The sequence below is a fragment of the Aotus nancymaae genome, unplaced genomic scaffold, assembly GCF_030222135.1.
Source record: "Aotus nancymaae isolate 86718 unplaced genomic scaffold, 86718_ANA_hifiasm-v0.15.2.pri h1tg000016l, whole genome shotgun sequence".
In the NCBI taxonomy this organism is placed as follows: domain Eukaryota; kingdom Metazoa; phylum Chordata; class Mammalia; order Primates; family Aotidae; genus Aotus; species Aotus nancymaae.
In genome coordinates this window covers 60,788,484-60,813,375 of record NW_026988428.1, presented here as the reverse complement: position 1 = coordinate 60,813,375, position 24,892 = coordinate 60,788,484, and the positions used below count along the sequence as shown (strand labels likewise).

At 39.0% G+C, this 24,892-nt stretch overlaps 1 protein-coding gene and 1 long non-coding RNA gene across 3 annotated transcripts in view; one reads left to right on the top strand and one right to left on the bottom strand.

Moving 5' to 3' along the window:
- The first annotated feature begins 4,398 nt into the window (after positions 1-4,398).
- OVCH1 (ovochymase 1) overlaps positions 4,399-24,892 on the top strand; it is a 69,970-nt gene continuing 49,476 nt past the window's right edge. Inside the window, 9 exon segments of the mRNA XM_064377399.1 lie at positions 4,399-4,462; positions 5,414-5,532; positions 5,790-5,887; positions 6,918-7,090; positions 11,416-11,511; positions 12,786-12,937; positions 14,387-14,576; positions 15,936-16,034; positions 17,137-17,224. Of these exon segments, the coding sequence (XP_064233469.1) occupies positions 4,399-4,462; positions 5,414-5,532; positions 5,790-5,887; positions 6,918-7,090; positions 11,416-11,511; positions 12,786-12,937; positions 14,387-14,576; positions 15,936-16,034; positions 17,137-17,224 (1,079 nt within the window).
- LOC105732221 (uncharacterized) overlaps positions 14,815-24,892 on the bottom strand; it is a 110,691-nt gene continuing 100,613 nt past the window's right edge. For both annotated transcript variants that reach the window (XR_010343021.1, XR_001110935.2), the window contains one exon: positions 14,815-15,386. This is a non-coding gene — a long non-coding RNA (uncharacterized LOC105732221). The remainder of the gene's footprint in view (positions 15,387-24,892) is intronic.

Sequence of the window (24,892 nt, the reverse complement as noted above, 5' to 3'; positions counted from 1 at the left end):
TACAGCCCTAAAAGTGACAAAATTGCCCAAATGCTTGAACATGGTGGAATTACTCTTATTTTACGGTCTACACACTTGAAAATTCCTACAGTGATTGATACTTTACTGAGGAAAAAAGATGAGGTGAAACTTCCTCCCAAGGAATTAAAATATCTGTAGAAGCCATGGCTTGCTTTTACAATGTGGAAATCATTTGATTTGCTGTAATTCACAGAGATCCCTCCTTTTGTGAGGGGGAAATGACTTGCATCATGTTCTTTGTTCATAATGCTTTTACTTCCTGTTTTGATCAGTTGTTTGTAAATGTACATTTTTGTTACTTTGGCTGTGCCCGTTAGAATTTATTTCTCATAAAGTATTTCTCCCATTGAGTGTAATGATGTATACTTTGCCTAGGTCTTTCCAAAATTAAATTTATGTAAATGTCTATTTTCTATAAAATATGATGAAAATAAGTATGTCTGGTTTCAATCTCTCAAGCACTTCATGGTTAGTACCTACTAATGTCTATGTCACCAGGAATGTCTGTTTCAACAATTTTTTTAAAAGGACCATCTTCCTTCCGTCTTTCATTCATTTACTCATTTCATTGCATTGATCTGTGTGCTTCCTGTCTGTGCTCTTTCCCTTCCTCCACACAGTGCCAATTAAGTACTTGCCCACTCCAGATCCGCTCCCCCATCATGCTTAGATGCCTCCATATCTCTCTTTTCACAGAGTAAATAAAATGTGGAAAGCAGATATCCCCCAATGCCCTGCATTTCATCTATACATTTACCTGTACCTAATTCTATCCCTTCTTTTCTCCTGTTATCATAATGGAAGAAGAGAATCCTAGGTTCTGGATTTTGCCTCTTACGGAACTTCATTCCATTCCTTAACTTCTCCTTCATCTTTTAACTTCTTTCTTTTGCTGGCTCTTGTCAATTTGTTAGTTCTTCTCTATCTTAAAGCACATACACAGGTAATTAACATCAAAACAATTTGAAAAAAAAAATCCTTCCTCTATTTCATTTTATCTGTAGCTGCTATCACATCTCTCTCTGTCCTTCACAGCCAAGCTTTTTGAATAGCAGATCGCAGTTGTCCTCTACTAGTGAAGATGTCCAAATTAAAGACAGATTTGCTGTACATCACAAGTCACCACTTTCTGGGGGTAGTCCAACCCACTCCTCTCCTTGATATCCTTTCCTTTTCTCAAGTTATTTTAAGCATAAAAAGAGAATTCTTCCATTTGGATACTTTACTATACCTACAAATTCAATTTATATTTAAACCATTACTTTATTAGAAAATTTGAGTCTAAAACTAATGGTCTGTTTTTTTTAATTTTTATTTTTTATTTTATTTTATTCTGTGACAGAGTCTTACTCTGTCGCCCAGGCTGCAATGCAGTGGTGTGATCTTGGCTCACTGCAACCTCTGCTTTCCGGGTTAAAGCGATTCTCATGCCTCAGCCTCCCGAGTAGCTGGGATTACAGGCATGTGCTACCACACCCAGCTAATTTTTTTATTTCTAGTAGAGGCGGAGTTTCACCATGTTGGCCAGGCTGGTCTAGAACTCTTGACTTCAGGTGATCCATCCACCTCGGCCTCCCAAAGTTCTGCGATTATAGGCGTGAGCCACTGTGCCTGGCCTATGGCCTGGCTATTAATGGTTTGTAATTCTTATTCAATGGCTCTTGTCCCACTTCTTTTAAAGGAATTATTCTGTGAGGCCTGTAAGGGACTAAACCTCTGTATGTAAAAATAGGGTCTCAGTTGAAGCTGTGGGTTTTGAACTCTGGAAACAAAGGGAGTTGTTCTGTAACGAAATGAGACAGTGCCACACAACATGATGATTCCCAGGTTTGAAACAAATCACAGAATATCCTGCAAAGCTGTATCCCATTGGCAGAAGAGTGAAAGGGGACAGCACCTGGGGCATCACGGAAGGGCTGGCCATCGTACAACCAGCAAGTTGAGCATTGCTGGCCTGACTGTTCTTGCGCAGCACATATTCACCTTTTTGTTCTTTCCCTTTTATTTAGTAAAGGCTTTTTGGTGGCTTTCATCTTACCTCTTGCCAAAAAGAAACAGGGCTTTGGACCCATCTGGGGGCTCTGAGCTTTTATTGGAAAACAATGTCGTCCTGGAGCTGGTACGGTGGTTCAAATGGTCACCCCTGTGAGATGACTACAGGGAGGAGAGCAGTGAAGGCCTCTGGTCAGGCAGCCACCACACCTGGACATTCCCTGGACAGTACTGAAGCCTGGAGGTTCCATGTTTTATTTTCACAGAAGAGCTGCTTACCTTAAGAGCATGCTGGACACCCCCTATCCCCTAGACACCCATGCATGAAACCAAGGAGTCATCTACTCAAACTGTCATCCAAGATGTCTTTCCTTGAAATCAATATTTAAAAGAAAATAGTGCTACTCTCAAGAATAGCACAGTCCAATACAACTATTGGTGGCGATGGAATGGTGACGGAATGTCCTATATTTGTGCTGTTCAACATGGTAGCCACTAGCCACAGGTGGCTGCTGAGCACTTGAAATGTATCTAGTGTGACTGAATTTTTAACTTGATTTCCTGTTAATTTTAATTTGAATAGCCACATATGATTAATGTCTGCCACATTGGTCAGCGTAGCTCTAGAGCTTTTTCATGTAGTGGAACTTGGGACGTAAGAATCACAGAAACTACCCTGGACAACATGGTGAAACTGTGCCTCAAATACGAAAAATTAGCTGGCGTGGCGGCATGCTCCTGTAATCCCAGCTATTTGAGAGGCAAAGGTGGGAGGATCACTTGAGCCTGTGAGGTTGAGGCTTCAGTGAGCTGAGATTGCACCACTGCACTCCAGCCTGGGTGACAGAGTGAGACCTCATTTGAAAACAAACAAACAAAAATCACAGAAGCTGTTTTTGGGTTCATGAGACAAGAAGGTTTGAGATGTGTGTTTCAAGTTTGAGTGCCAGTCACATTAAAAAAAAAAAAAACAGTTTTTTTGTTTCTTTTCAGAGACAAAGTCTTGCTGTGTTGCCCAGGGCAGAGTGCAGTGGTTATTCACAGGTGACATCCCACTATTGAACTGCAAGGGAGTTTTGACCTGCCTGGTTTCCAACCTGGGCCAGTTCACCTTTCCTTAGGCAACCTGGTGGTGCCCTGTTCCAGGGAGATCACCATATTAATACCGAACTTAGTGTGGAGAGACTCCAGACTGGCATAGTGCCCTACAACCCAGAGCTCCTGGGCTCAAGCCAGCCTCCTGCCTCAGCCTCCCCAGTAGCTAGGACTATAGGCCACATGCCACATCACCAGGCATCATTCACTTTTTTTAGGCTTTACATCAAAAGGTGTCCATTCACCCTCTGCTCTCTCCTGCAGTCACAGAGGTCATTGTCCCCAGTAGATTGTCACCTGCTTTTACCTGTGCCTGCATTCTCTCCACCTTGACTGCCTTCTGTGTTCCCATCTACCTGTTCATCTCCCACCTGTACCCCTTAGTTTATTTATCCCCTACCTCAAGAAGCTTTTATTTCTATTTTACATGAAAGTAAAATGTTGCACTTGAAAGTAAAATCCTCCAACTGGTGCTGGAGGACTGGTGTCCAGGTTGTTTGATATATATCGAATGCCCATTTAGCCTTGCCCTAATTTTCTGACAAAATATAAGACCATTACAAATTCTGGCTTTATTTGTCTTCCAATTTCAGCCTAACTTGTTACAAAATAATATTCATGGAAAAAATGTGACATCTCACCAATAGATTAATTTCAATGATCTTAAATGATGGATCCGACAGCTTTTGACCCATTCTGCTGAAATGGAGTACAATACTTGCCACCCAGAAAATAATGGCAGCTCAAGTGTGATCTTTGCTATTCACTCTTTGAAAACTCTTGAGGATCAAGAGCTTTAACAAGCTTCTTAGAAGGGGTAGTATTGTACTAAGCTTAAGGAACCTCCACCTTTCAGAAGTCCTGCCCGTGTTTTGCGTGGGGGACCAGCTTCATTGCCCCCCCCTTCCCCCCCGAGCCCGGGCGGTACTCCCCAGCCTGGGGCAGAATTCGCAGGGCTAAGCGTTCCAGGCCACTGATTGGCTTGCTCTGGATCTGCTGGCAAAAACCTCTGCACACGTGTGAGTGCCCCTGCCGCCCCTGAGGACACCTTGCGCCAGGCTCTAAGGCTGGGTGGCGGGGCGCTGTGACACCGGGGGTGACCAGAGGGCGGCGGCAGCTCACAATGATGGATTAATTAATCGTGAAGAGGGACACCTGCGAACTCAGGTGCCACGGCAGGTGCTGCCCATAGGCGCTTCGGGAGAGCCTAAAGGACGAGGCCCCCGCCTTCCCCGCAGAGTTTTCGCAGCCTGCAGGAGGGGAGGACGTGCGAGGCGGATGCGTGAGGATATGGGGGTGCTGGCCAGTGCTGGTTTGTTGCTATTGCTAGTCATGGGCCACCCCAGAAGCCTAGGTGAGCCAAGGCCCCTCGTTACCGGGACTGTGGAGGAGACTGAGCATGCTGGAGAGGGAAGACTTCATTACTCCTTGTCTCAGGAAGGCCGGGTGGTATAGGCACACCTGAGGCATTTGGGAAGAAAGGGTGAGGGGCTGGTGCACGCCCAGATGTCCCCAAAGGAAGGCCTGGGCCAGATATCCTTTTTGAAACATTTTAGATTCTAGTGTTCAAGTTTTTAGGCACACGTGCTAACTATGTGTGTGCTAAGGAGCCTGCTCCAAGGAAACCTAACCAAGTAGAAGTAACTTAAAGTCAAGTATCTCCCTTCCAGAGTGGTACATGTCATTTCCCAATATCTTTGTTTCGTTTTGTTTGTTTGAGACGGTCTCGGTCTGTCGCCCAGGCTGGAGTGCAGTGTTGCAGTCATGGCTCCCTAAACCTCCAGGGCTCATGTGATCCTCCTGCCTCAGCCCCCGAGTAGCTGGGACCACAGGCATGTGCTACCACATCTGGCTAATTTTTGCATATTTTTGTGGAGGTGGGGTCTTGTCAAGTTGCCCATGGTCCTAAACTCCCGGGTTCAAGCGATCAGCCCACCTGGGCCTCCCAAAGTGCTTAGATTACAGGCGTGAGCCACTGCACCTGGCCTCTGGTATCTTTAACCCAACTTAAATGTGCGTCTTCCCAGAGTAAGCCCCAAGTCACCTACCAGAGGCAGTGCTGGCTCCTTCCTGTCCAGTGGTAGCACAGACTGAAAGGGAGTAGGCAGGAGGTAAATTCTGGTCAACCTGGGTGACTTTGGGATATTCTGAAGAAAATATTGAGAGAAAAATGTGATAGTCTGCAGCTAAGTGATATCAGAACATCTGTGCCAGGCCAGGAAAATCCAAACAGGAAATCTTGGTAAAGTAAACTCTTAAATAAGGCTCTGTGTATGCACACACACACGTGCTCTCTTCTACACAGGACTGAAGTGTGGAACTCGCGTGGTCAACATGAAAAGTAAGGAACCTGTTGTGGGATCTGGGGTCTTCTCTAGAATTAGTAGTTGGAGAAATTCAACAGTGGCTGGACATCCTTGGCAGGTCAGTACAACAAAGGCGTTGATTTCTTAATGAGAAAACGGTGAAATACTTCCTTTGTTTCAAAACCAGGAATCCAGGTTGATATGTAGTTTTTCTCCTGACCCCCTCTAGCTCTCTACCAAACAGTTTACTTCCAATTTATGTCAGTATTTTAAGAATATTATGTCTGATTAGAAGAGTTGATATCCAGTGTTTCTGATGGAGATACATCTGTGGGGAGACATATTAGCTGCGTTTGTAACTTTCTTCTTGGGTAGGTCTCCCTAAAATTAAATGAGCACCACTTCTGTGGAGGAAGCTTGATCCAAGAAGATCGAGTCATTACAGCAGCACATTGCCTGGACAGCCTCAGTGAGTAAGTTGTGGATTTCCATTACTTGTCAGGCCTTGATTCCTGGCTATGGGACTGGGAGATTTGTTGCTCTAAATAGGTTCATTCTCAGTCCCTTTCTTTACTTTTTAATTTCTTTTTGGGATGGAGTCTCGCACTGTCACCCAGGCTGGAGTGCAATGGCATGATCTCTGCTCACTGCAACCTCCGCCTCCCAGGTTCAAGTGATTCTCCTGCCTCAGCCTCCCAAGTAGCTGGGATTACAGGTGCCTGCCACCAAGCCGAGCTAATTTTTTGTATTTTTAGTAGAGATGGGGTTTCACTATGTTGGCCAGGCTGGTCTCAATCTCCTGACCTCGTGATCCACCTGCCTCAGCTCCCAAAGTGCTGGGATTACAGGCCTGTGCCAACACGCCAGGCCCCTTAATCCCCTTCTTAATTTTGCCTCCCAGTGCACCCACACACTGATCTTCCTGATTCCCAGAAAGGTGTGTCTGTCCCAAGATTTCCAGTGCTTCCTGTTCTACTGAATAGAGACTCTAAACAATCCAGGACATCATCTATAATTTATGAATTTAGTGCTTGGGTAGAGGCAGTGGTTACTTATAATAAAGCATGAACAAGAAATGTTAAATGGAGGCTCCAAAGTTCTGGGTTTAAATCATTAGGAGGGAAAAAAACTGCAGAAATTACAAATACTTGACCAGATCAAAAGAGGGTATGTATAAGAGAAAAGAAGAAACAGTTCTAGAAAGCAATTTTTATATCCTGTTACAAATGGCATAGCATGTGTGAACTATGGTTTGTATATGAAAGAAGAAAAGGAAGCAATATTTAAATACTTGACTCAGAAAAATGGAAACATGACTGAAAACCATGACTTTTTCTAGATTAAAAAAAATTATGACCATTGGTAATGATAATAAGGAAAACCTTCTTCAAAGATTTGGGGATGCTTAAAGGTACATTAATTACTTTTTCTTTAATTACATCCCACCAAGAAATCTTGTCTAGGGGAAACAACTACTTATGAAATATTTTCCTTTGGTTTTAGGAAGCAACTGAAGAATATAACTGTGACATCTGGGGAGTACAGCCTCTTTCAGAAGAATAAGCAAAAACAGAATACTCCTGTCTCAAAAATTGTTATCCATCCTGAATACAACAGCCGTGAATATATGAGTCCTGATATTGCACTGCTGTATCTAAAACACAAAGTCAAGTTTGGTGAGTATGAAGAGTTAGAATATTAAAAATCCAATGGGGAAAAACTGCTAATTATATACAAGTTAACTTTAACTTCTGTGTGGCTGTCTAGTAATAGAATAGCTAAGCTTTCTCTTTAAAATAATTTTGTTCAATCTATAACCTATTAAAAAACTACTGTACAGGCTACATGTCCTAGCCACGAATTACTTAACAATCAACATTTTTTCCCTTTCATTTATTTCTATTGATACATATTAGATGTACATATTTTCAGGGTACATGTGATAATTTGAAACATTCATATAATCAAATCAGGGTATCTATCACCTTAAATATTTATAATTTTATATGTGCTAGGAACACTTGAATTATTTCTCTTCTAGCTATTTTGAAATACGCAATCAATGAATGCTAATTATAGTCATCCTACTGATCTATCAAACATCAGGTCTTATCTCTTCCAAGTGTATATTTGTAACCATTACCAACCCCTCTTCATCCTCCTCTCTTCCCTACCCTTCCCTGCCTCTCACAAGCACAGGTTTAATCTCCATTTTCATGAGATTCAGTATTTTAGCTCCCACGTGAGTGAGAATATGTGATGCTTGTCTTTGGCTTATTTCACTTAACATTCATGTGTTGTTGCAAATGACAAGATTTCATTCTTTTTATGGCTGAATAATATTCCATTGTGTATATATACTACATTTTCTTTATTGATTCATCCATTGATGAACAACTTAGGTTACGTCCATATTTTGGCCAATTGGTATTTTAAGGACTTCTATGTCTTGGCTAGACTACATTCTACCTACCTACCTATATTCATCTCTAACCAAAAAGCTTTAAACATTTGAAAATGTTTTCAGAGACTTTTTTCTGTAATTACTGTGAACGAGATATCCAGCACTCTCTCTGCACAGGTAATATAAACATTCTGGGTAAAACACTAAAAACCTTATTTTTTTAAAAAAAAATGCCAAAAAAGCAAGTATGTTAAGTGACCAAAACCAAAGCACAAATCCAGAGTACTTAGCCAGGGCACTGCCCTTGAGGGATCAAACTGATCTTCAAGATTCTAGAGATTTACCTGGCCATGAGAGGAGCTGTAAAGAACCTGGAACTTTCTGAAAGGTGATGCTTTGAAAGGTAGGGAGAAGGCGTTAGCGGAGTTATGTTACATAAAGTGAGGGAACAAGGACACTTACTGGTGTCAACCTTGGCTCTGGAGAGAGGGTTCTCAGAAGAATCTGTAATCATGAGCCAGGCCTCTCTCAGGTTTGATGCTGGAATTGACATCACCTGTGTGGCACAAAAACTCCAAGGCAAGATTTTAAAGTGGTTCCAGGTGAGGAATCAGACTCTGGCAGAAGCAAAAGTAAATCCTCTCTGAGATAATGAAATTTAAATCCCAGCTTCAATGTATTCCCACAAAGTTTTAATGAATTCAAGCACACAACCATGCAGAGAAATTTGCATTGAAGATAGAATCTGAAGCATTAACAATCGGAATCAGACCTTCAAAGGTTACAAATTTCATGATAGAGAATAGAAAATAAGTATAGTAAAGCTTAAAGAAGTAAAAGTGTATTGAAAATGATCAAACCACGCAAAACTATTAGATGGAAGGGAAATTTGAAGAGAAGCTAACAAAACATGAAAATATAAAAATGTAATTGGAATTAGAAACTCAACAGAACACTTATCTACCAGATTAGGTGTATGGAACTAGACAATCTGAAATAATTGCCCAGAGGTGACAATGAGGGTAAGAGACGGAGAAGACAGAGTGTAGTAAACATCCAATTTTAAGTTTAGAAAGAATATGGATATTGGAGGAGAGAGACTGTAATTTAAGATAAAGTGGCTGAGAACTGACCATAATTGAGATCCAAATATTTAGATTTAAAAAGCCTAGTGACTCTATGATACAAAAAATTTTATATCTAGACATGTGTATAAAATGTAGCACACTAAAAGAATGTATCCCAAAAGAATCTAGAAGGAAAAAGACACGTTACTAAAAAAGGAATGTTATTGACTTCTCAACAACAGTAAGTTAATGTCAGAAGATAGTGGAACAAGATGATCCAAATACTGAGAATAACTCAAACTGGAATCATATACAAGAAGAAACTATTGCCCCATTTTTTCTTTCCTTTATAGCAAATCAGTGCTAGTTATGTCAGTTTCATTTCCTCAATTCTCATAGTTGGATATATTAGGTTAAGATGTCTGTTCCACATTTAAGAGGATCAAACTTTCACTCCGCTGTTCCGTAAATTTAGTCTTGTCACAGTCACTAATGACCTCTATATTGCTAAATTCAAAGTAACTTCTCAAATCCCATCTTTCTGGATGAGAGTTTTTTTTAGCAGAATTGCTCATATGTTCTTCTTGGAAATATCTTCTTCACTTGAATTCTGGGAATTCATTAGTTATTCTCCTACCCTATTGTACCCTTCCTTAGTCTTCCATGATGATTCCCCCTCCTCTCCTTGACTTCATATTGTTAGAGTACCCCAGGCTCAGCCCTGGACATCTTATTCTCTAGTTGTGCTCATTCTCTTAGTGATCTCATCCAGGATGAAGAATTTAAACACCATCTGCTACTTGAAGACTACTCTTAGCCTAGGTTTCTTTATATTACATATGCTTCTGAAATTAGTGGGATTCTTGTAACCAATTGTCAACTGGTCATCCAACTGGATAGCTAATAGGCATCTCAAACTTAATATGTTTAACACAGAATCCTGACCACCCCCACATCTCATGGATGCCTACTTATAGCCTCCCTCATTTCAGTTAATGACAACTCCATCCTTCCAGTTGATTTGGCTAAAAAACTTTGGATTCATTTTTTATTATTCTTTCTCTGACACTGTACATCCAGTAAGTCATAAAATCCTGTTGCTTCTGCCTCACTCACTTCACACGTTTGCTATCTTGTTCCAGGCGATACTACCATCATGTCTTACCTGGATGAATTTTAGTGGTCTCTGAGATTGTCTCAAGCTGCTTCTGTCTTCCCAATAATTGTTATTAACCCAGTGACCAGAATAATGCTTTTTAAATACATAAATCAGGTTATGTCACCCTATTCATACCACTTCAGTGGTTCTTTATTACATTTAGATGAAAATCAATGTCATCGTTATCTGAATACCCTCTTTCCTAGTCCTACATCTAATCTCTGATTTGTTTATTTTTTACGAAACATTTTACTTAATCTGTTCCAGTCATCCTGGTCTCCCACTGTCCCCTAAACATATATGCATGACCCTGTAGCAAGGATATTTCTTCCTCAAATGCTTTCCACCCAGATAACTGCATGATTCCTTAGCTTCAAGACTTTGCTCAGATGTCACCTGTTCAATGAGACTTTCCATGATCATCATATTTAAAATGATTTTTCCCATGCCATTCTCCCTCATCTCCAGACTTATCTCCTTTATCCTATTTTTTCCATAGCGTGTATTTACCACTGAACAACTTATATTTGCTGTCTGTTTCGTCTCCCCTCGCCCAACACACAAACACAAACATACACACTCGTGTAGGTTCTACCCAGAGATTTTTCTTTCTGTTCATTCATTGAGACCTAAAAGAGTGCTTACCACATGATATTTTTATCATCTTGTTTTACTATCTTCTGACATTCACTTATTGCTGTTGAGAAATCAATAACATTCCTTTTTTGGGTAATATGATTTTTTCCTTCTAGATTTTTTTGAGATCCATTATTTGTTTCATGTGCTACATTTTCAGCACGTGTCTAGATATAACATTTTTGTTTGTATCACAGTTGGAGTTACTGGGCTTTTTAAGTCTAAAGATTTGGATATCAATTGTGATCAATCCCTCAGCCACTATCTCTTAAATTACAGTCTCTCCCCACCATTATCTATATTTTTTTCTAAACTTCCCAGGTTCTTTACAGTTCCTTTCATGGCCAGGTAAATTTCTAGGATCTTAAAGATCAATTTGATACCTCAAAGGCGGTGGCGTGGCTAATTCCTCTGGATTCGTGCTCAGTAACTGTTGAATGAAAAACTATCCTTTCAAAACAAAAGCATTGTCTAAAATGTTGATAGATTAAGGGGCTCGTGGTGGTGTGCAGAACAATGGGTTATGTTTTTCCTTGTTTTACTTTTTCTGCATTTCTCTAAATTTTTGTAAACATGAAGCAGTTTTATATGGGGAGGGCAAAACTTAAAATATGTCATTATTACATTTAGGAAGAAAGTATAGAACCCATGAAATCAACAGATACCACTTTTCCAAATATATCCAACATGACTTATTTATCCATGAACCTCATGCCTTTGGTGTTGTTTTCTCAGGAACTGCTGTTCAGCCAATCTGTCTTCCCCACAGTGATGATAAAGTTGAACCAGGGATTCTTTGCTTGACCAGTGGATGGAGCAAGATTTCCAAAAGTAAGAGACATCAAAATAACTTAATACTTCTTCCAGCTCTCTGCATGTCCAGGGGAAGCAGAAATAATCTTGTCGACCATGCATCAAAAGGCTTATATATTTTTTAAGGCTATTCGTATCACTCCTGCTGCTGCCAATTTGGTTAGGTATAGCAGATAAAGAAAGCTGGTTAGAACTGTGATAGATGAGGAGGAATACGGCAAAAGGATAATCAGGAAATAGTAACAATAGTTTTAAGCCTCTTTGTCTTTAAAATTGTGACCTTTTTAAAAAGTCAGACTCATAGAAACAAAAAGTAGAAGGGTGATTACCAGGGATATGGAGGGCGGGGGAAGATGTTGTTTAAAGGATGTATATGTGGAATTATATGACAAGTAAGTTCTGGGAACTCAATATACTCCATGGGAACTATAGTTAATATATTGAATACTTGAAATTTGCTAAGAGAGTAAATGTTAAGTATTCTCACTACAAAAAAGTTAACTCCGTGAGGTGATGTAACATTAATTAGCTTGACTGTGGTAATCACTTTACAATGTATACATATATCAAAACATCACTTTTGTACTCCTTGAATAAATACAATTTTTATTTGTCAACTATACCTCAAAGTTTGACAAAAATACATTGTGATTTTTTATTTTATAAAGAATTTTTGGCAGGGCACAGTGGCTCACACTTGTAATCCTAGCACTCTGAGAAGCCAAGGCAGGAGGGTGGGAGCCCAGCCATTCAAGACCAGCCTGGATAACATAGGAAGACCTTGTCTCCACACACACACACACAAAATTTAAAATTAGCCAATTGTGGTAGCATGCCTGTAGTCCCAGCTACTTGGGAAACTGAGGTGGGAAAATCACTTTCTCTCCTGAGGTTGAGGCTACAGTGAGCCATGATTGCACCACTGCACTCCAGACTGAGTGACAGAGGGACACTTTGTCTCAAAAAAATAAAAAGATTTCTACAAAACATTGCTTTATTAATCAAAGTTTTCCTCTTGGGGAAACATTTGTTTAAATAATCCACAATTAAACAATTGCCTATTTTACCTTAAAAATCTGCTAAAGTTTTTAAAAATGTCCTCTATCACTTATCTGATTTTTAGACGTGAATATGATTCACGCTGAAAAACAATGACTTCCACCTGTGGTTAAAAATCTGTTTGAAATAGAATTTCAAACAGATTTTTAACCACAGGTGGAAGTCATTGTTTTTCTCATTAATTTGTTTCCATGAGCATATTGTGTACTAACATATCTGCCCTCTCTCTACAGCATCAGAATATTCAAATGTCCTACAAGAAATGGAACTTCCCATCATGGATGACAAAACGTGTAACACTGTGCTCAAGAGCATGAATCTCCCTCCCCTGGGAAGGACCATGCTGTGTGCCAGCTTCCCTGGTGGGGGAGTGGATGCCTGCCAGGTACAAAAGTGTAAACCAGCCTAGTTGTTCAGTAACATGTGAGTGAAAGTAGATTCTGCCTTTCCTCAAAAGAAGCTTATGCTGCTTCTGTTACTGGGTCAAAATTCCTTTTCCCTTCATCTTTCCATCTGATTTCTACTGAAAAAGTATACTTGACCTGAGCAGAAAGAATTATTTCCTGTCTCCATGACCATTCCTACCCCTACACTTCTTTTATTTTGGTGGATTGGGGAAAGGGGTTAGTTTCAATGTGTTCAACCTAATGGAATCAAGCAAGATCACCACTTTCATAATCTTATTAGGTCCAGCTCTGAATTCTTCATTTCGCATGTTGTTAAGCATTGTGGATTTTTTTCTTTCATTCAGAATATATTTGTACAAAGTTTGACCAAAGATGCATAGCTTTAGTGACTGTTGTGTAAGAGATATTGTGAATGACCACACTCTCCCAAGACTGACACAACTTCACAAAGAATAGCAATCTTCACAACATATTTAGAGGGACAAGGAGGTCAATTTGTGAATCACTTTGGTTTTAAGTTTTAGACAAGTCTTCCAAGTAAATTATCTTCTCTTTTAATGTGGAGCAGTAAGGAGTCATTATTCTTTGCCAGAAAGCAGCTTGAATATGTTGTGGGAAGCTATCTGAAATTATCTGTTGGAAGGATTTTTGAGTTTTTCTTCAAGAGGGTAACAGGAGTTTGGGAGGGAGGAAATTGAAACTTCTACTTATGCCACTTTCTAATTTGGAAAATAGATCGGCTAAAGTTGCTTTTTGCTATCTGTATTCATTATAGGCAATCCTTTTATGGATGAAGCCCTCCACACCTTTTGAGGAGAGTTTAATCTGACACAAGGTTGCCTGAAACATACTCTTAAAGCATAGATTCTGGAACCTTATTGAAGATGTAATCCTAAAATCTTGGGTTCTTTATTCTGTGGCATGAGAGCCAATGTGGTTCTTTACATACATCCCCAGGGACAAAATTAGGTTTCCCAGGCTTTCCGTTTTTAAAGCCTTGAGGCCTTGAGCTATCTTGGGGGATCTATTCACTGTTGCTCTACAGGACTGGAAGATGACCTAGTCTTTACTAGCGATTCCAGGTGACAAACTATAGTAGAAGCATCTATGTGAACTATCTCCCTTCTAATGATTTTTAGAATGTACACAGTAGTTAAAAAAAAAAAAAAAAAAGCAGGAAGAGAAATTGTTAGCCTAACAAGATTGTTGACAGTAAGTATAAAGAGATTTTATCTAGATGAAAAGATTGTGCTTGAAACTAATGATAAGGACACAAGAAAATAGATAAACGAAAAGTTGACGGATGCTGACTAGTGGACCTCTTTGCCTCTACTCTTTCCACTTTGTGATGAGTGCTAATGTTTGTGGAACTGATGAAACATTTTATTGGCTATTTTCAAATTTTCTCTTTTTTTGTACCATGAAAGGGGGACTCTGGAGGACCACTGGTTTGTAGAAGAGGTGGTGGAATCTGGATTCTTGCTGGGATAACTTCCTGGATAGCTGGTTGTGCTGAAGGTTCAGCTCCTCTAAGAAACAACTATATGAAGGCATCACTTGGCATTTTCTCCAAAGTGTCTGAGTTGATGGATTTTATCACTCAGGACCTGCTCACCAGTAAGTGAATTCTTTCTTCCTCATCTCATTCTAACTCAAGGGTAGTTACTCTGCTATGTTACGATATTATCGGAACTAAGCTTTAGAACAAAGCAAGAATATGGCTGGTTTTAAATTCTTAATCCAATGTAGATACTTGTGTCTCTGAAACCCTGAGTACAGAAATCTGTTAATGTAACTTGAACAAACCAAATCCCTGTATAAAATTTTCATGAGATGTCTTTTTGCATTTATGAAATTTTATTAACAGACCTTGAGAATAGACTCATCAGGGGATTCTGCCTTCATTTTTTTCAGTTGGCATATTTTTTTCTCTGTACTACTTAAGAATACTAAAAATAAATCGCTCATCTTCCACTTTGCCCATTCAACTTTGTTAATTTTACTTGGCAACGATGAAAATGTGAGGCCTTGGAGAGTTAATTTGGCTCTGTGACAATAAAATCAAGATTAGGAAAATGTGGGCCTTGGAGATAACCAAACCTGTCCTCTGCAGAATGAAAGAGGCCTGAGAGAGTACAGCTTTCAGGAACAAGCAGTTGAATATAGAAACCTAATATTCTTTGAAATGGCAAGACCCAGAGCCCAAGAACATAGCCTTCTCTCCATCGTTCATCTGTTTCCCATGGCAGTCCAAGGTCAGCCACCTGACTGAGGCTTTTAGAAGTAGCACTGTGGATCCCACTGCAGACCAGCACTTCCTCAGACTGCTGCAGACTCTCCTTTCGTCTTAGATGTAAAAGTCCTCTTCACTGCTCCACTGCAGGGGAACAGTTCTCTTCTAGTAGCAATTGTGTTCCATTTGATCACCTGGAAGGGAAGGTTGACAAGGTTTAAAGGCCCTGAACAAAGGTTAATGGTAACAATAAGATTTTACAAGAGCAATGAAATCCGACATTAGTTGTTAATTCCAGTCAAATGAACATCAGAATGTGATAAGTGATTTATTTAAATAATTCTTCCTTAGGATAATCTTCTAAGCTTCTCATCCTCTATTTGCCTATTTTTTTTCTAGTTCATTTTCTCCTATCCCTTTCCAGAAATGGCTATGCTCTGAAAATAGGGTTAAATTGAGTTTTCTTAACCCTTAAAAATCAGAGAATTGAATCTTTCACATCTTATTTTTAAAGCCACACTAGCCATCAAATCAAATAAATTACTTTCTGCTTCCACGTAGTCCTTTAGCCTTTTTAAAAAGACACAGTGAGTCGCTGACTCTGAGCAAAGATTCCCTTTGCATTGATTTTAGTAGTAGTAGAAATTATAATTCTTAATATTCTTTCAACGTTGCATTGTTAAAAATTTTTCATTTAAATGATTATTATTGGGAAAGGCATTGACTCTTTATACCTTCTACAGGTTTGAATCAGGGCCAACCCCTCTCAAAAGTGAGCCTACGATATATAACAAAGGCCCTGAGTTCTGTTCAAGAAGTGAACAGAAGCCAGAAAGGAAAGGGTATGTGAAGTTCTAATTAGAGAAGGAAGCTGACTTGAAGAAAAGTCATCAGAGGAACACAAACGGAAGGATTGTACCATATTTATTATCTGAGTTTTGTTTAAATTCTTGAATATAAACTTTAAATGCCCTGCTCATATTCCTACATAGGTTCCAGCATTTAAAACCCAGCCCTGGCATCTAAAACTTTTGAGTGAATGAGGGAGACTTGCCATGCTGTTGCTAAAAGTTTTAAATCATATTTACTTTATTTATTTCATTTTGAGGTGGAGTCTTACTCTGTCATCCAGGCTGGAGTGCAGTGGCAAGCAATCTCAGCTCACTGCAACCTCTGCCTCCTGGGTTCAAGTGATTCTCCTGCCTCAGTCTCCCAAGTAGCTAGAATTACAGGTGCCCACCACCATGCCCAGCTAATTTTCGTATTTTTAGTAGACACAGGATTTCACCATGTTGACCAGGCATAAGCCACTGCACCCAGCTTATTAGGCATCTTTTTTTTTTTTTTTTTTTTTTTTTTTTTGAGACTGAGTCTTGTTCTGCCACCCGGGCTGGAGTGCAGTGGCATGATTTTGGCTTACTGCAACCTCTGCCTCCCAGGTCCAAGCAATTCTCCCGACTCAGTCTTCTAAGTAGCTGGGACTATAGGCATGGACACCTGGCTGGCTGGCTTGTTTGTTTGTTTGTTTGTTTGTTTAAGTAGAGATAGAGTTTCACCACGTTGGCCAGGCTTGGTCTCGATCTCCTGACATCAAGTGATGCACCCACCTCGGCCTCCCAAAATGTACTTTAGCATCTTTATATAAAGGTATTTAACCTTACCAGAGACAGCCTAGAAAGAGATGGGAAAGATGGATAAATGTTACATCTGAAGAGCTGTTTTTAAAAATGTTGATTCTGATTCAAATTATGAATTCAGAAATGTTTTTAAAGTCTGTTTGCAAATCCAGTGTCTGAATCATGGCCTCTAAAAATATTTGCATTCCTGTAAATATCAATAATATAAATAATATAAATTGTACAGCTTCAGGCTGGCCTCTGTATCATTTTGAAATGTTGTCTATAGGTGGGGCAAATGATCGACTTCTTTCCCATGTTTTTGAAGATTGTAAACCTCAGGGAACAGTGTTATTTGGAGAAAGGAGGAAGATTCGTTACCCCCATTCCAAAGGAGACAACTATTCTCATAATTGGTATGTATCCCACATAGGAATGATTCCTGGGGCTTTTCCTCCCATAAAATGGGGCAGTTTAAAAGACACTACTGTAGCAATTTTTTTTTTTTTTTTGAGATGGGGTCTATGTTGCCCAGGCTGGGCTTGAACTCCTGGGCTCAAGGTATCTTCCCACCCCAGCCTACTAAGTAGTAGGGATTACAGGGGCATCCCACCACACCTGGCTTATTTTGGAAATTTTATCTAGTATCTCCAGTTCTAATATAAAAGTGTATATTTCATCTGATATTTTTTGGTTGGTGAATATAAACTTATCAATATTAATCATCAATCTGAATAATGATTAAAGTTTACTTGAATTGATTTATTCAAATAATGTAATATAGCATTTGGTAATGAGATTGCTGTGGGATTTAGTGATTAGTTCTGTCACACTTATTTCTATAAACAAGCAAAATATATAAATATTTTGCTTAGCATCACCTAGAAGATGGAAAATAGTTCATGTCCTATAAGCTTGAGTATCTTTTTACAACTATATACCCTGTCCTCTAAAATATATCCAAATATAGCTAAAACTATCTTTAAGCTTTAGAAAATCATTCTGCAAGTATCTCATTTTCTTAAGTAATCTAAATTCATTTTTAAAATTATACTGAGAATTGAATAGTGTACAACAAAGATAACAGTTCTATGAGTTTATAATCTGGTAGAAAGACACAAAAATAACTATACTACAAAACAAGAGGAAATAAGCTTTATAATCCACATGATCCAAGAATGTGCACACTATAAAAAATAGAGGCTAATTATCTTTGGTGTGGTTTTTAAGGTGTGTGCGTAGAGTGGTTAGAAGTGTGGGGAGAGATAAAAATGTTTTAGTGAGAAAGATGACATTGAAATGAGGCATTGAAGGGTAGTTACAATTTTATAGCTCATGAGGTCTTTGGTAGCTCTAATATTGAAGATTTCAACAGATGGAGATGAGGCAAGAGGTCATTCTAGTCCAAGGGAATTAGGTATAAGCGAAGTCAAGGAGGTGGGAAGATCGGAGTTGTTGGGGTTCTGAGTATCCCAGTGTGGCTGGACGGCAATGTGAATGGGAGCTGGGGTAGCAGTGGATGATGGGGAAAGAAAGGATGGTTGGGACTTAATTGCAGAGGACCTTGAGTTCCACGCAGAGAGATTAGACCTTATGCTACAACCAATGGGTATGCTAAAACTAAAATGATGGAAAGATTGGAACTTTCAAAACTAATGTAAAGTGAATACAAATATTTCAAGTACAGATAGAAAAGATGTGGCTTAATTTCAGCTCATAATTTAAAAGGCTTAATGGTCTAAACTGACTTTGTCTCAAGTAAACTTGTGATGATAGAGAATGCCAATAAAGCTTTTGTCACCTTTGCTTAAGCTACTAGAATAATATTTAGAACAAGAATTTAGGAAACTCTTTTATTAGAGTCTCAGGGAGGGGACCTCTGGGGTATAATCTCTAGACGGAGATTGATAAGCTGGAAATTATCTGAAGGACAATGACCAAGATGGGAAAAATTCAGAACAATGTTTTGAGAGGTATGGTTGTAGGAACCATAATACTTTTTGATCCAAAGAAGACTGAAGAGGAGGAAAGAAGTGTCTCAGTGTATCTTAGAGGCTACTAGAGAAGCAGAATTAGACTTGTTCTGAGTAATTGCAGAGCTGAGAACTAAGATCACTGGGTAGAAGTTAGAAGGCAGAGTTCAATCCAATATTAAGTCATTTCTTGATTGAGTGATTTCTGAAAATGAACTAGCCTGCTTCAGGAAATAATCAAATAAGAGACATGAAGATGGCAACCTACTTAACCCCAAACACAGTGGCCAAACTTTGACAATGAAACATTTCAGAGATCTCTGCAAGAAAAAGTTTCAAGAGAAGGAAGGTTATTGTAGAAATAAAAATCAGATAAAATGCCATAGCATACGGAAACTCAAACTTCATGAATTGAGCAGAACTGTAGGATCAGAAGCTACGTTCATAATGGTTTAAGTGATTATTGAAAATTTGGTATACAAATAATCAACAAATTTTTATTGAACCCTTAGGATGTGTCAGACACTGTCTTAGGTGCTAAAGATACAGCAGTGAATGAAGCACACAAAAATGCTTGCCTTTGTGGGGCAAGTTAGAAGTTAGAAATGGGATAATTTTTAAGTGTTGCATACAATAGTAGAAGGTAGTAAATGCTACACCAAAAAAAAAAAAAAAGGTAAAAAAAGGGGGGAATGAGAGTATACAATATCAGGGTAGTTAGGGAAGACCACATTATAAAGATGATACTTGGGAAAAAGGACTTGGATAAAGCAAGGGAGGGAATTATATGGTCGTTTTGGAAAGGAACACTCCAGCCAGAAGGAATGGTAGGTGTGAGACAAGAATGCATTGGTTATTCAGGGAATAGCAAAGAGACCAGAGAGCCAGGGTTGAGTGAGTGGAGAGGGGCAGTGTGCTCAAATTCTTTAGGACTTACGGGGCATGAAAAGGAACTTCGGATTTTACTGCAAGGGAGCTAGAGAGCCACTGGAGGATTTTGAAGAGAGGAAGATCATGATCTGACACCTTTTTAAAAGATCCCTTTTGTTACTGTGTTGCAAATATACTGTAGGCAGGCAAGACTACAGGCTGGGAGACCAGCTATTGCAATAGTCCAGGTAAAAGATGATGTAATCATCCAGGTTAAAAAAACTACATTTGTAGAGGTGATGAAGAGTGGTAGGGCCATAGGATTTGCTCATGAGTTGACAATTTGGGTTTTGAGAGAGAATGAGATCCTGATATGGGTAGCCTAAGAGTTTTTGGGTTTTTGTTTATATAATTGCATTTTAGGTTTTGGGGTACAGGTGAAGAACATGCAAAATTGTTGCATAGATACATACACGGTAATGTGGTTTGCTGCCTTCCTCCCCATCACCTATATCTGGCATTTCTCCCCATGTTATCCTTCCCCAACTCCCCACCCCGCTGTCACTCCCCTAGTTCCCCCAACACAGACCCCAGTGTGTGATGCTCCCCTCCCTGTGTCCATGTGTTTTCATTGTTCAATACCCGCCTATGAGTGAGAACATGCAGTGTTTGATTTTCTGTTCTTGTGTCAGTTTGCTGAGAATCATGGTTTCCAGGTTCATCCATGTCCCTAAAGGACACGAACTTACCGTTTTTTATGGCTGCATGGTATTCCATGGTGTATATGGGCCACATTTTCCTTGTGCAGTCTATCATCGATGGGCATTTGGGTCGGTTCCAAGTTTTTGCTATTGTAAACAGTGCTGCAATGAACATTTGTGTGCATGTGTCCTTATAATAGAATGATTTATAATCCTTTGGATATATACCCTGAGCTGTTGGAAGAATAGAACCGTTGTCTGAGATGAGAAAGTTGGGGCAGTAGCTTTTAGACAGTAGGGTCAAGAGATGCATTTTGTTTATTTTGATAGAGTAGACTCAACTGTGCTTATAGACAAGTAAGAATCAAGAGTCGTAGGAAACACATAGAAATGTGAAGTAAGCTTTCTGAGAACACAACAAATAAAAAAGGTTTGGCATTGAAAAGAGGGAAGAATAATTCCTTTTCTGGGAAAGCAACAAAGAAGGTAATCTATAGAAAAGTTGAGGGAATTTACACTGAATGTCTTAGTTATTACATGAAACTTTAATTGCTTCAAGTTTAGAAGATGAAGTAGAGATAAAATAGTTAAGATATTAAATAGTTTATAGGGACTAAAGTACAGAGTCAACCAGAGATTAATAAGACTTCCAGTAGCAATACAACCCAATTAGTATTAGCATCTATTTGTACTATAGTTCAATAAATCAGAACAAAAAAATTCATTGTAAAATACAGCTTCAATAGGAGAAAACAAAATTCCCAAGATATGTTCATTTAAGGCTGAGTCACCAAAGACTATCTTCATTGTAAGACTAAACAAGGCATAAACCCACCCACACAAAAAGTTAAATGCCATAACTTTAGTACTAGATGTAGGGAAAGGTAAAATATTCTTCAGGAATTTGAACCACAAGTTAATACTCATGCAGATCTACCATCTAAATTCATACCTCAAGTGTAGTCCAAAATATGTCAAGTAGAAAAATTTGGTACTGTGAAGTTGGTAGTGCACAATGTGACTGATGGACGCGTATACAGATTGTGCCCAGAAGAACTCTTTCAATTCAGGTCTACAGAAATCATAAGACTCCTTTGTAAGATGAATTCTAATTTTAGAATGTTAAAATGTGAAAAAAAAAATGTGTTTTAGAAATGAGGTATAGGGCCAATTTGCACAGTTAGTGACTTCCTCAGCATGCTAAGTAGCCTTAGATAGTGAAAGGGTTTTATAAATTCCAACTGGAGCTAACTAGGAAATCACAAGGGAGACAGAGATAATATAAAGAAGGAGGAGAGTACCTCCAAGCCTCTCTGTATTCTGGTGGGTGGTAGCTAGATTCTCAGCGATGACAGATATCACCCAGGTTGCCCTCCTTCCTTTCATACCGATGGGAGACATTGCATTTCTCAGCACCTAGATCAGTGCCTGGCACATAATAGATGCTCCATAGATTATTTGGATTAGTAAATCAATGGTTAGTTTGGAGATCCCTCTCTCACTTAGCTTGACCAGACCTCAAAATCCTTTTAAAACAGCAATTACTAATAATCAAAGTTGGCATAGATTTGAAACCTATTTTTTGTCTTTGAGCTAGAGATTTTGAGGCCAAAGATAATTTGATGAAACAATTTGAGAAAGCACTGGCCTTTGAAGTCATAAAGCCTAAACTACAGTTCCACTTACATAAGAGATGTGATGAATCTTTTATTATTAATGCCAGTTTTCCCATTTGGAAACAGAGGAATCATTTCTTTCCTGCCTACCTCAGAGAGATGTAATGAATCTCAAAAATGATGACGGATGTGGAGTGCTTTTTTCCATTGAAGTGCTTAGCAAGTGAGCTTTATAATATTTTAGACAGTTTATTTTTACATCCATATTGAAGATGATGGACTTGAATAGAAAAACACTAAAAGATTTTCCCATTAAGGAGATGTCTGGTAAAAACAAATTATTAGTGTTTGCTTTTTGGAAACCGAGCATAAAAGACTTGTCTAACTCCTAAAGTCACTAATATTAGTAAAGCGTGGTGGGGCTGTTAACAGGTCTAAGGTAAAGACTGCTGAATTTTGGAAAGACAATGAATTCTGATATGTTAGGTTTTAGGTAAGATTGCTTTGCATTCAGGTGAAGGTGAGACATGGAAGAAGCTAGGATTCATGGCCCACTAGGATTTATTTTCTTAAATAATAAATTTATGTATGAAAATAAAGGTAAGGGATTATGTGTCAAATTACATAAGACTACTATCACAATGTTTCAATATGCTTTTTTTAAAAAATATATATATATATTATTGCATTTTAGGTTCTGGGGTACATGTAAAGGACATGAAGGAGTGTTGCATAGGTACATACATGGTAATGTGGTTTGCTGCCTCCATCCCCATCACCTATATCTGGCATTTCTCCCAAAGTTATTCCTCCCCAACTCCCTAACCCCACTGTCCCTCCCCTAGTTCCCCCCGACAGACCCCAGGGTGTGATGCTCCCCTCCCTGTATCCATGTGTTCTCATTGTTCAACACCTGTCTATGAGTGAGAACATGCAGTGTTTGATTTTCTGTTCCTGTGTCAGTTTGCTGAGAATGATGGTTTCCAGTTCCATCCATGTCTCTACAAAGGACATGAACTCATCGTTTTTTATGGCTGCATAATATTCCATGATGTATATGTGCCACATTTTCCCTGTCCAGTCTATCATCGATGGGCATTTGGTTAGGTTCCAAGTCTTTGCTATTGTAAACAGTGCTGCAGTGAACATTCGTGTGCATGTGTCCTTATAACAGAACAATTTATAATCCTTTGGGTACATACCCAGTAATGAGATTGCTGGGTCAAATGGAATTTCTATTTCTAGGTCCTTGAGGAATCACCACACTGTCTTCCACAATGGTTGAACTAATTTACACTTCCACCAATGGTGTAAAAGTGTTCCTATTTCTCCACATCCTCTCCAGCATCTGTTGTCTCCAGATTTTTTAATGATCGCCATTCTAAATGGCGTGAGATGGTATCTCAATGTAGTTTTGATTTGCATTTCTCTAATGACCAGTGATGATGAGCATTTTTCATGTTTGTTGGCCTCATATATGTTTTCTTTTGAAAAGTGTGTATTCATATTCTTTGTCCACTTTTGAATGGGTTTGTTTGTTTGTTTTTCTTGTAAATCTGTTTTAGTTCTTTGTAGATTTTGGATGTAAGTCCTTTGTCAGATGGGTAGATTGCAAAAATTTTTTCCCATTCTGTTGGTTACCGGTTCACTCTAATGATTGTTTCCTTTGCTGTACAGAAGCTCTGGAGTTTAATTAAATCCCATTTGTCTATTTTGGCTTTTGTTGCCAATGCTTTTGGTGTTTTAGTCGTGAAGTCCTTGCCTATGCCTATGTCCTGAATGGTTTTGTCTAGGTTTTCTTCAAAGGTTTTTATGGTGTTAGGTCTTATGTTTAAGTCTTTAATCCATCTGGAGTTAATTTTAGTGTAAGGTGTCAGGAAGGGGTCCAGTTTCTGCTTTCTGCATATGGCTAGCCAGTTATCCCAACACCATTTATTAAACAGGGAATCCTTTCCCCATTGCCTGTTTTTGTCAGATTTGTCAAAGATCAGATGGTTGTAGATATGTGGTGTTGCCTCTGAGACCTCTGTTCTGTTCCATTGGTCTATATCTCTGTTTTGGTGCCAGTACTATGCTGTTTTGATTACTGTAGCCTTGTAGTATTGTTTGAAGTCAGGTAGCGTGATGCCTCCAGCTTTGTTCTTTTTGCTCAGAATTGAATTGGCTCTCTTTTGGTTCCGTGTGAAGTTTAAGGTGGTTTTTTCCAGTTCTGTGAAGAAGATCATTGGTAGCTTGATGGGGATAGTGCTGAATCTATAAATTACTTTGGGCAGTATGGCCATTTTCACGATATTGATTCTTCCTAACCATGAACATGGAATGTTTCTCCATCTGTTTGTGTCTTCTCTCATTTCCTTGAGCAGTAGTTTGTAGTTTGTAATTCTCCTTGAGGAGGTCCTTTACATCCTTTGTTAGTTGTATTCCTAGGTATTTTATTCTCTTTGTAGCAATTGTGAATGGCAGTTCCTTCTTGATTTGGCTCTCCTTAAGTCTGTTATTGGTGTGTAGGAATGCTTGTGATTTTTGCACATTGATTTTGTATCCTGAGACTTTGCTGAAGTTGCTTATCAGTTTCAATAGATTTTGGGCTGAGAAAATAGGGTCTTCTAAATATACAACCATGTCATCTGCAAATAGAGACAATTTGACTTCCTCCTTTCCTAATTGAATGCCCTTTATTACTTTTTCTTGCCTGATGGCTCTGGCTAGAACTTCCAATACTATATTGAATAGGAGTGGTGAAGGGAATGCTTCCAGTTTTTGCCCATTCAGTATGATATTGGTTGTGGATTTGTTGTAAATAGTTTTTATTATTTTGAGATACATTCTGTTGATATGTAGTTTATTGAGAGTTTTTAGTATAAAGGGCTGTTGAATTTTGTCAAAGGTCTTCTCTGCATCTATTGAGATAATTGTGGTTTTTG